Raw genomic sequence first — 11,983 nt, forward strand, 5'->3', positions numbered from 1 at the left:
ATATGATGGCATATAACTTGAGGACGCACCTCTGCAGAGATATGGGGGTGAAAAGAACGGCCAATGGGGTACGAGCATTACGCGGCTCTCCGTCCGTGTGCCGCGGGTAAGTAGTATGCGTGCTTGCCCTTCTCCTCGGGCGGACGTCCCATTCCGCTAGTGAGTGAAAGTGAGAGAGAGAGGGGGAAGAATGTTTCAAGACAATCCCTTCGGGGGAGGGCGGGGTGCTGGGGTGATTACAAACTGATTATTATTTACATTAGCATTACTTATTAAAATACAAGATTCCGAAAACCGCGGGCATCCCCCTTGGCATTCGGGAGATAATTGTTTGAATGTTAATTATCTCATGATGCAGTAGGCCTACGGTATTTTGTCAAAAGATGTTTTTTATTGTAAATTTAATACAACAAGGAAGCTCTCTTGACAAAATCCTGTAAATTAGCCTCTCATCAAGATAATTAATAATAATCAAGCCATGCCAACATTCCCAGGGGATGGCTCGCGGTTTTCAGAATTTTTCCCCCAAAAAACACGTTTTGACAATTATCTTGTAAACAAATGGATTTACAACATTTTGTCAAGACGGTTTTTTTGCCAGGAATCCAATTTTAATTATTAATCATCTTATGTCAAAATCGCGAATCCGCCTTGGTTTATTAATTAATCGCAGTTTTTTGTTTAAATTTGAAATCCAATTATCAAATAAACAAATGTATTTACGGGATCCCACCATAAGACATTTGTTGTAGAAAATTTGATTCTCTGCAACAAATGTCTCGTGACGAAAGGCCGTAAATCCATTTGTTTAGTTGATAATCAAGAATACACGTTTACTGCTCCGGATTCCGCGAAAATCGCGAGCCATCCCCTGGAAATTTGGCATGGATTGATTATTATTAATTATCTTGATGAGAGGCTCTTTTACAGGATTTTGTCAAGAGAGCTTTCTTGATGTAAATTAAATCAAGAACTCGTGCTTCGCACTCGTGATTTTTTAGCCTGAAAAACTTGACTCCTTCATTTGTTTGCAACGAATCTATCGGGAAATATTCGATAATTTTGAAGCACTTGTGATAATTTTCGGAAATTTTTATTGAGCCACACAGGAAGATTTCAGAATATTTTGTCATTGAAAATTCGAAATCTCGTGGATAAACCAAATAGAATAGTCAATTTCTGTTCCATATTTCCCTGAAAATGAACAGAAAACAAGGAAATTGCTGTCAATGCATTTTTTAATTCGGGGAACAGTGACACCGTAGCCCATTTAGGACAAAAAATCAGGAAATTTACGATTTCATTGAAAAATCAAGTAAATTGATCTCCAATATTCATATTAGAGTATATATTTAAATAAATTACGAAATTGTCATTTTCGTACCGCTTAAAATTCGGGAATTTTACTGAAGGATAAATTAGACCGGAGATTTCATGATTTTCAAATGTATAAAAAGCATTCCATGCCACTGGATTGGTAATTCTCATTGGACTATCCCGATATTAATAAAAAGGTTTTATTAGTATTGTCCGTCATATTAACAAAATGAGCCATGTTCCTACTCCGAATCTATCGCGTTTTTCTTTCTCTCTCATGTCTCCTTCAGTCTGACTGCCCCACCACGCGCGCTATCCCCTCTCTTTTCCTATCGCTTTTTGCGCAAAGAAGTTTCACTTAAAAAAAAAACATTTCGGTAACGCACAGGACGAACTCCCCACTTTCGACTTATCCCTCGGACAGCGGGACTGCTACTGAGGAATTGTCGAGTCAGCTGACGGGCAGACACCCTAGCATTGCGTGTGGCGGCCTTTCTCCCCTGGGGTGAGGTACTATGATGCCGCTGGCGTTACTCAAACCCCCACTCTCGGCCTCAACTTTACTCAATCCTTTGATCCTAACCATCACGAGGGTTACTTGGGGAGAGTCAATCGTCTAAAGGATCACTAGGGGGTTGGTCAAGTCTCACAAGCGTTTCAAGGGTGACTTGGGGAGAGTGACACTCCAAGAAGGTTATGAGTGGCACTAGGGGGTAGCTCAAGCACCACACAGGTCAGTGGAGGGTCGTTCGAGCCTCACCAGACGAACTTGGCAGGGGCTCAAACCTCACGTATGTCACTAGAGAGGTCATGCATCGCGAGGGGGACTAGAGAGTTCGTCAAACATTACAAAGGGCAATGGGAAATTGGTCAAGCGTCACGAGAGCTATTACGTGGGCGGACAAACATCACCAGCGCGACCAGAGTCATAAGGGCGTCGGTCAGGAATCCTGAGCGGCACTTGGGGCTCGGTCCAATGACACCAGGAGTACTAAAGAAACGATCAACCGTCACCAGCAGCTCCACAGTAACTGGTGAGAGTGTAAAATATTGCGTGGGTCCTTAGGATGATGGTTATGCATAGTAACTCTCGTGATGCTCAGTAAATTTTATGACGCCTAAATTCCGGGACATTTGTGATATACGATTACCCGAATATCGATTCATAGCAAGCAAAAAACCATGTACATCTGTTAATTTCTCCTTATAGTCTAACACCATGGGATAATCGCCTTCAGGAGGTTTGGTGCATATTTTTGAAGCTGGCAAAATAAGAAATTTCAGTTTCAGCTCCTACACATTTGGAATGAATAACAACACACTCATTGTCCTGAAACCCGTGCTCCAGAATCAGGAGGGAAGAATCTCCTGTATTCGAAAGAGGATTTTTTACCGTAGAATTTGAAAAAAATGCTGTGTCCCCACGAGGCCGAAATGGTTCGTTCTGTAACGGGATTTTTTGACGAATTCTGCACATCAGTCACAATAAATATTTATTCATTGGGACAAGGCTCTCTAAAAATTAATTACTCTGCCTTCCATCGACTTTTTCAGAAATTGCTCGACCTGTCCTAGCGTGTGAGGGTTGGAAGCCAAATGCTTAGGGGAAGGGAGAAGACGCACTTGTGACAGCACAGGGTAGACATGTGGGAAACACTTTTAATCTGTCTATGAGATCTGCATTGCATTGCGGATTCTCACATCAGTCTGCTATCTTTATTCTTCATTCCTTCGGAATACAAATTCGTTCGGATACTATAGTATTAATGTGGGATTTCGCGGTTAGAGTCATTGCTGAATTGGCATATCATGGACCATAGTCCTGTCTCCACTCTACTGCGGTTCAGACTGTATCTTGGTCTGCGAAGATTCAACCAAAAGGTTTTATCTCCTTCGTCAAGGAATCGCAGCCTGCAAAATAACTTCAATGTATGATTAAGTATTAAGTTGTCCAGTACGTTCGTTGAATGCAAATAATGGATATTTAAGCTTTAAATTTTAAGAGATTTGTTATGATAAACCACCACAAAGTTCGTGATGAATCATGAAGAATGTTGAGATCTTACGATTATTTATGAATGTCTCCATCATGATAAAATCACAGAGAATGTTGAAGACTTCTTATTTTTAAGGACAAAATGAAGGACATAGTTCGAACTAATATACAATGAACCATCAATGACCTGTCTGTCCGCTATTTACTCGATATCACCTTTTTTAACTGAACAGATATTTTTATAAAAAAATCGGAATGACCCTCCCTAAATTGAAAATTCACGAGTAGGATAAAACTTCTTTTGGCAAACGAATTCAAATAATGATTGAGGATAAAAATGATTAGCAATAGATGAAAATTAACGTAGTATGGATAACGCGGTACGCGTATCGTATGTGCTCATGGGCATGCGCAGTCGTCCGTCAGAATAATATTCTTTAATTAATTAATATCCCATAAACGATCATTGATAGACTAATGACAATGGACTATAAATGACCTGCAAACAATTTTCAATCCAATGACAAGGTTACTTTTGACCTTCAATCGAAAAATCAAAAATGGGGTGCTAACTTTTGCTTGAAAAAGTTTTTAATTAATAAAAAAATAAATATTGACTATCAAAGCGAATTGATCGAATATCAATGGTCTTCAATGGACCTTCAAAGGGCCCGAATGGAGAAACTGATCAATTTTTACTTATGTGGAATTAACTACGTGGGGCTCCCTTTGAGCCAGCAAAACAATGAACAAGGGAAACAACATGTGTGGGGCACATGTAGCAAGAAACCTTTCTAAATACGAGGAAAGTGTTTTTTGTGATAAATTTTGGAGAATCATAAATCCAACAGGCAGACTCAAGTCCTGAGATTTATGACTTCCGGTAGTTTTCCACATTTGATGGAATTATTTCCCATCCCTTGTTTATTCTTCCCTAGCTGGACCCTCTCCCAACTTTCTAATTCGTTGGAATACATTTTCAAATGTCGCGGATAAAATGGTGAATTAATAGTGCCATCTATGTAATTCTGGCCGCAGGACATCACACTTCTAACAATAGGGAACTTGAATGATTTTTTTTTTACATAGTTAATGGTCCTAATAATAGATTTTGGTAAATGCTGATCCTTGTGTACCATTTACCAATAATCCAAATAAGTAAACAATAGGATTGGTATTTAAGTCGTTGACAACCCTTGGAAGGTACTATTGAAATAGGTCAGCAAGTAAAAAACACTTGAATACTGTTGAAAGGAAATGTTCTGGATCGGAGGGGATCGGTGTGGGTGGGGTTGAGCAGTCCAAAAAAATTAGAAATAAAATTACACTGCACGTCACTTATTTATTCACTAATATAATCTATCAGTCTTGATAATGTCAGTAATTAATAGATTGAATAATGAGCGGTACCTTGTAACTTTATTATAATTGTTTGAGCGGTCAAGAGAATAATTTTTTAATAGATATCCGAGAGACGATTAGCACACGTGTTGCTTGCAAAGTAACCCGGAAGCAAGTGAACGAGCGGAATCACCCGATCAATCAAAAGGGTCGATTTCGGAGATCCTCGTGGTCGGTGGTGGGGCAGCTTCCCTATGCAAGATAGCTCGGAGCAGTCCAAGAAGTGGCGCCCCATCTCCCAAAAAATGCGAAGTAGGCCCATAGTAACAAGTGGGTTGTTATGATTAGGCCTGCCGGTGAGCAGGCTTGAGTGTAGTGGTGGAATCCTGGCGATTTCCAGGAATTCCAACATCCTCCCCAGCCGTCAGCGACTCGAGAGTAGCTGTCGATGAGCAAAATGACCTAGAACAGAAATCAAGGGGATCAAGGATATTCACGGAGTGCTTGCTGAATGGACCACCCTGTAGCTGTCCGAAGAGCTGATCCCTGGTGCGCTGGCCAAGCCAGGAAAACATCCGAGACGTTGGGGGTCGTAAGTCCCGTTCGGTCCGGGTGCCTCCATCTTCACGATGAACCTCGCCGGTCAATCCGGGTCGTAAATCCGTCAGGGTTGACGATGTTCAGGTGAGGGGCCGTTGAGCTGACGAGCTGTAGCGCAGATGTGGTCCTAGGTCTCGGACGTTGGTACGGGCAGGAGCACGAGCTTCACGATGGGGCGCGTTAACGTCGTCTGAGCGGTCCGGAGCGTGGCTACTCGCGTAAGCCCATCCTTGTCAGGGTGTAGAGCGGTCACTCGGGCGAGAGGCCATTTTGATGGAGGAAACCTCTCGTCCGTGCGTAGGACTAAGGAGCCGATGTTGATGTCGTGGGTCGGGTGGTGCCACTTGGACACCGCCTGAAGACGTTGGAGATACCCCGTGGACCATCTCTTCCAGAACCCTTGAAGTTTGTTTTGGATGAGCTGCCATCGGGAGAGTCTAGAGGCGTTAAGATTCTCCAAGGATGGCTCTGGAAGAGTCGTGGAAGCCTGGCCGATGAGGAAGTGTCCGGGTGTCAAGGCCGAGCAGTCATCAGGATCGTCCGTGAGCGGTTCAAGCGGCCGTGAGTTGAGAACTGCCTCAATTTGGGCTAGTAAGGTGGTGAGTTCCTCGAAGGTGACCAGATCCTCGCCGATTGTCCGGGTGAGATGATATTTCACCGACTTCACTGCCGCCTCCCATTTGCCTCCGAAGAGCGGTGCACTCGGAGGGTTGAAGGACCACTGGGTCCCAACTTGGACGAGGAGCTGGGCGAGCTGCCGAGACTGGGATGATCCGGCAGAGAAGAGCCTCCTGAGTTCCTTATCAGCGCCGAGGAAAGTGGTACCGCAGTCGCTAAATAAGGAGTGAGCGATCCCACGCCGACTGGTGGAGCGTCTGTATGCCGCGAGAAATCCATCAGCTGAGTAGTCTCATACTACCTCGAGATGGACGGCCGAGGTGGTCATACAAACAAAGATAGCCAGCCAGCCCTTGTAGGACTTGTGACCCCGTCCTTTCCATGACCGGAGCGATATGGGGCCGGCGTAATCGACCCCCGTGTTGAGGAAGGCACGAGCGGGGGTAAGCCTGGCTGGTGGCAGTTGTCCCACTTCACGCATTTAAGGATGAAGGAGCGTACTGGAGCTCGACCTCCGAGGATCCAGTAAGTAGTCCTGAGCTGACGAAGGGTGAGCTGTGTCCCGCCGTGAAGTGTCTGTAGGTGAGCTTGGCTTATCAGTAAGTGAGCTAGTTGTGATTTCCTCGGGATGATAGCCTGATTTTTTCTCTCGGGGTCGAGCTGTGCGAACCTGAGCCGCCCGCCTACACGCAGAACCCCTTGACGATCAATGAACGGGGTGAGCTTGGTGAGCGGATGGGACCTGGTGAATCTCTCCCCTCTAGAGATTGTCCGTAGTTCGTCCTTGAGATGAGCTGATTGGGTGAGCTTGATCCACAGGAGCCGTGCCTCTTCCAGCTCGCTGAGTGTAAGCGGATAGTGGAGGGATGTATTGGGAACCCTCCTAAGTCGAGCGATGAACCTTGAGCAGATCGCTGTGATCCGGAGCAGTCGGTTGAATGAAGAGAACCTGTCGATGAGATCCCAGATAGCTATTTGCTGAGCGGCGCCGTAGTAAAGTTGTCCCGGCTTCTCTTCGAGGTCCTCATTGAGGTTCCTCTCTAAGACGTGAGTTGGCCAAGATGAGCTGTCCTGTTGCAGCCATGGCGGCCCTGTCCACCACAGTTTGTGCTCTACCAACTGTTGCGCTGTGAGACCTCGAGAAGCGCAGTCTGCTGGATTCTCCTTGCCAGGCACCAGCCTCCAATGAGCTGGTTGTGTAAGCTCTTGGATGAGAGCGACGCGATTCCTCACGGATTCTTTCCACCGTGATGAGTGGGAGCTGATCCATGTGAGCGTGACTGAGGAATCCGTCCAGAGGTACGTGGGCGCAGTCCTGAGGTTGAGCTGATCCTGCACGTATCGTATGAGCTTGGCAAGGAGCAGAGCTGCCGTGAGTTCCAGGCGTGGGATGGTCAGCTGTTTGAGCGGGGCTACCTTAGTCTTCCTCGCACCAGTGGTGGTACGAGCAAAAATTCTACTTCAGGCGCTCTAGATGGAGAAACTAGGATGGGATGACCCAGTTTCCCCAACAACGGCGCATCGATGGCACCAGTTCAGGGATGAACTCAGTCAGTTGTCGGAGGTGCCACGGTGCAGACGAGTGTGATACCACCTCCAGGTCGGTGCGGAACCTTGATATAGATGACAGCTGCCATCGCCACCTGGGATGCGTCGGAGAATCCATGGATTTCCATGTCGAAGCCCTTGAGCAGTCCAAGCCACCGTGGCACCTCCGACAACTGACTGAGTTCATCCCTGAACTGGTGCCATCGATGCGCCGTTGTTGGGGAAACTGGGTCATCCCATCCTAGTTTCTCCATCTAGAGCGCCTGAAGTAGAATTTTTGCTCGTACCACCACTGGTGCGAGGAAGACAAGTGGGTCGAAGAGCTGAGCGGTTTCCGAGAGGATGACTCTTTTGGATATGGAGCTGGTTTCAGACCGAGTGACGGAGAACGTGAGGCTGTCTGTTCCTGGGTGCCATGAAACCCCTGAGATCTTGGTGAGCGAGTCCTCGATGACCTTTTGATCGTGGGAGATGCTGTCCGACCTCAGCGCGCTGAGCAGACTTGCACTGTTGGAGTACCATTTTGCCAACGGGAACCCCCCTGATTGGCAGAGCTTAGTCACATGATGAGCGGTCTCGAGCAATTCCTCCTCCGAGTCAGCGCCTCCGCAAATATCATCCATATATCGCCCTTTCGTGAGCGGTTCTACGGCGAGAGGATAGTTGTTTCCCTCGTCCTCTACGAGCTGGTTCAAGACACGTATGGAGAGGAATGGAGCGGATCTTGTTCCATACGTGACGGTGGTGAGCTGGTATGTGGTGACCTCCCCATTTGCATCGGCCCAGAGTATCTGTTGGAGCGGCCAATCATCCTGATGTACTCCGATTTGACGGAACATCTTGGTGATGTCCGTCATCAAGATGAGCTGATACCGCCGGGTGAAGAGCAGTACATCGGCGATGTCCCTCTGGAGCTTGGCTCCGGTATGCATTATTTCGTTGAGCGTCTGCCCTGAGCTGGTCTTATAGGAGCCATTGAACACGACCCTGAGTTTCGTCGTCTCGCTGCTGGTCCGGACGACACCGTGATGAGGGAAGAAATATTCCGGAGAACTGACAGCTTGAGCGGAGTGCGAACTATCCGGAGAACTGACACCCTGAGCGGAGTGCGAGCTATCCGGAGAACTGACAGCCTGAGCGGAGTGCGAGCTATCCGGAGAACTGACAGCCTGAGCGGAGTGCGAGCTATCCGGGACCCTCAACCCTCCTGAAGCCGGAGCTTCATGTGCCAAGGTCGTCCCGAAAGCGGTGCACTCCTCTATGCGCTGTCGATGAGCTGCCTGATTGTGCTGTCCAGAGACCCGGCGCATATGGCCGAGAGCTTCATATTCCCTGAGAAAATCCGAGTAGAGCTGACGATAGCCCTCATCGCGGGAGAACTTCCTGAGCAGTCGATGGAGGCATGCGAGTGCGGACGCCCGTGAATCCCCAAGCACTGAGGGCGGAGCCTTGAGCGGTAGTCGGACAATGTAACGTCCGGAGCAGTCCCTGGTGTGCGTTCGCCGGAAGTGTTTCTCGCACTGAGCTTCCTCGTCGGTGAGCTGCGCCTCTGCGGTCTCTGAGGTCTCAGGAACCTCTTCCTGGACCCAGAACTTGGTGAGTAAGCCGTCGAGGTCGTCGTTGGTTACCGCTAGGTCAGCTGTAGCTGTGTGGTCTAGCGTAACCCTTTCAGTGGGCCCTAGGATGACCCATCCGAGTCTAGTGAGCTGAGCCGAAGGTGAATGTGGGTCATGGGTGATGACCTCTGGCAAGATGAGTTGACCGTAGACGTTGACCGTAGTCAGCGCCAAGTAGGACGTCAATCGGTGCTGGTGCGAGGAAATTGGGATCAGCGAGTTGCAACCCTTCGAGGTGATTCCACTGGAGCTGTCCGGATGTAAACGTTGGTAACGACGTGGTGAGCTGGCTGAGAGAATAGGCCGTGACCTTCAGCTGAAAAGAAGAGTGAGTGGACAGATGCCGAGTTCCCGATTCCGGAGATGAGCAGTGAGGCCTTGGACCTGGCCAGTCCCAGCCGACGCACAATCTGGTCTCCAATAAGAGATATCTCTGATCCTGGATCGATGGGCAGACGAATTTGGTGAGCGGCCCCATCTGGACACACAAGATAAGCTAAACTCGTAGCCAAGAGTACTCCAGGACGGCAGCCGGAGATTCCGGAATCGAGCGGACGAGCAGAGCAAGAGACGGCAATCTGGCCGCATGGCCTTCATTCCGAGGATGTTGAAGGCTTGGGCTCAGAGGTTTTAACAGTAGTCACCCCGTTCCCGTAGGTGTATGTGACCATCGGTACACCTGATGCCTGAGCTGATGGTGGAGCGGTCAGGTCTTGAGCTGCACTTTGAGAGGTCCTAACAGGTGGCCCCTGGCTGGGCTTGGGTGGAGCTGTAGTCGAGGTGGAGTGTAGCATCGTATGATGTAGTCCTCCACAGAGCTGGCATCTCGTCTGCGATCTGCAGTCCTTGACTGAATGGCGACCAAGGCAGTTGTAGCAATGGTAGTACCGTTCAACTACTTCCCTGCGAGCTGGCCCCGTGAGCTGGCGGTGGAAGGCTTCGTAGCCTGAGCCGTGGAGCGAGCGGGCGTATTGATCTCCATGCCCTCCATGGCACGAGCCCTCCCCATGAGAAATTCTTTAAATGCCGAAAAACTGGGGAATTCGGTGGACGACCCGACCTTCACTTCCCATGCCTCACGAAGCTTTGAGCTGAGCCGATTGGACACCACGTAAACTAGGACCTGGTCCCAATGAGCAGTCGGCGATCCCAATGCCTCCAGGTCGTTCAGCGCCTCAGCGACAGTGGTCAGCAGGGCGTTTAACTCTCGGGCGCTGTGAGCGGTCATGCCTGGTGGATTGAGTAGGCGATCGAGCTGCGCCGAGACGAGGAGACGCGTGTTCTCGTAGCGTGTCAAGAGCAGTTCCCATGCTGAGGCAAATGAATCGTCCGAGATGACGATGTTGGAGATGAGGCGAGCTGGCTCATCCTTGAGGCTGGTCCTCAAGTAGTGCATCTTCTCCACATTTGAAATGTCTGGGTTAGAGCCGACCAGTGAGCTGAACAGGTCTCGGAAGGACCGCCACTCCGAGAATACACCAGAGAATTTGGGGAGAGCAATCTCTGGCAGACACCGTTTCGCCATGGACGGTTGTGCCGTTCCTCCTGCGACAGAACGGCGTGAGCTGGTGGACACCCCTTTCCTATCTACGAGCTGAGCGAGAATTCCCTTGGCCTCGTTATAGTGCACGATGGTCCGGTCGAACAGGCTGTCCTTGAAATATGCTAACTCCAGGACGTTGTCCACCTTCGCACTCCCGCCGACGAGCTTCTCGTGCGTGGCCTCGAACTTTTCCCAATAAGTTTCGAGGATGTCCAGCTTGGCGTGTAGGGAGGTGATGCTGAGCTGGTCTACGCCATCGGCGAGGAGCTCCTGGTGCACCCGCTCGATAAATGCACCTCTCGATGAATTAAGTCCCATGGTAACCTCGAAGGATGCCATGGCTGACAGCTGATGAGTGTAGAGCGGGCCCGGATTCCAAAAAAAAACCCAAAAGGAACCAGTTAAGGAGAAAAAACCTCCGCAGTAGGCGGTACCGATGTGAAACCAAAAGGATAATCACCTGGGTTTGATTGGCGCCGGACTGATCAAAAAGGAAAATTATGGCAAATACCTTTTGTATGAGCGGTGCCGATGGGGAAGAATCCCACAAAATTAGCGGAACGTAGTTTTTGATGAGCAACGATCCGGAAGAGCGTCAGAGATGAGCGGATTCCCACAGTTGAGCGGCTGGAGCGGGCCCTTGGTGGTGGAGAGTCAGCACTGTTGAACGACAGGAGCGGGCCCTCGGTGTGGCTAGACGGCACTGTCGATTGCCGGTGGCGCTCGGCGCCGGGTGGCTTCCCCACACTTCCACGAATCACAAAATTTACCAAAACCGAAAAAATGTTCCTCCGATCCGGCTCGAAGGACCAAAAAATGTTGAAAGAAAATGTTCTGGATCGGAGGGGATCGGTGTGGGTGGGGTTGAGCAGTCCAAAAAAATTAGAGATAAAATTACACTGCACGTCACTTATTTATTCACTAATATAATCTATCAGTCTTGATAATGTCAGTAATTAATAGGTTGAATAATGAGCGGTACCTTGTAACTTTATTATAATTGTTTGAGCGGTCAAGAGAATAATTTTTTAATAGATATCCGAGAGACGATTAGCACACGTGTTGCTTGCAAAGTAACCCGGAAGCAAGTGAACGAGCGGAATCACCCGATCAATCAAAAGGGTCGATTTTGGGGATCCTCGTGGTCGGTGGTGGGGCAGCTTCCCTATGCAGGATAGCTCGGAGCAGTCCAGGAAGTGGCGCCCCATCTCCCAAAAAATGCGAAGTAGGCCCATAGTAACAACTGGGTTGTTATGATTAGGCCTGCCGGTGAGCAGGCTTGAGTGTAGTGGTGGAATCCTGGCGATTTCCAGGAATTCCAACAAATACATTTAAGTGATTTTTTTATCACCCAAAAAGTCCTTAAAAAACAAGAGTCTCTTGCAGCTTCATTTGTTTCTTGCT

General features: G+C 48.5%; 1 protein-coding gene across 1 annotated transcript; it reads right to left on the reverse strand.

The window, feature by feature from the left end:
* Nucleotides 1-5,381: 5,381 nt before the first annotated feature.
* LOC135171617 (uncharacterized) lies at nucleotides 5,382-7,674 on the reverse strand. The gene is made up of 3 exons (XM_064138246.1): nucleotides 7,464-7,674; nucleotides 6,207-7,239; nucleotides 5,382-6,129 (listed from the first exon to the last, which is right to left on the reverse strand). Exons 1-3 carry the CDS (start codon nucleotides 7,672-7,674, stop codon nucleotides 5,382-5,384), a joined length of 1,992 nt encoding a protein of 663 aa, XP_063994316.1.
* Between the last annotated feature and the right edge of the window lie 4,309 nt (nucleotides 7,675-11,983).

The sequence above is a fragment of the Diachasmimorpha longicaudata genome, unplaced genomic scaffold (assembly GCF_034640455.1).
Source record: "Diachasmimorpha longicaudata isolate KC_UGA_2023 unplaced genomic scaffold, iyDiaLong2 ctg00000055.1, whole genome shotgun sequence".
Taxonomy (NCBI): domain Eukaryota; kingdom Metazoa; phylum Arthropoda; class Insecta; order Hymenoptera; family Braconidae; genus Diachasmimorpha; species Diachasmimorpha longicaudata.

Coding starts and splice junctions, on each gene's coding strand:
- LOC135171617 (XM_064138246.1), bottom strand. CDS start 7,674: ATGGAGAAACTAGGATGGGATGACCCAGTTTCCCCAACAACGGCGCAT. Junction 7,240..7,463: donor TCCGCACCGACCTGGAGGTG/GTATCACACTCG, acceptor AACTCACGGCAG/CTCTGCTCCTTGCCAAGCTC. Junction 6,130..6,206: donor AGGGCTGGCTGGCTATCTTT/GTTTGTATGACC, acceptor CGCGGCATACAG/ACGCTCCACCAGTCGGCGTG.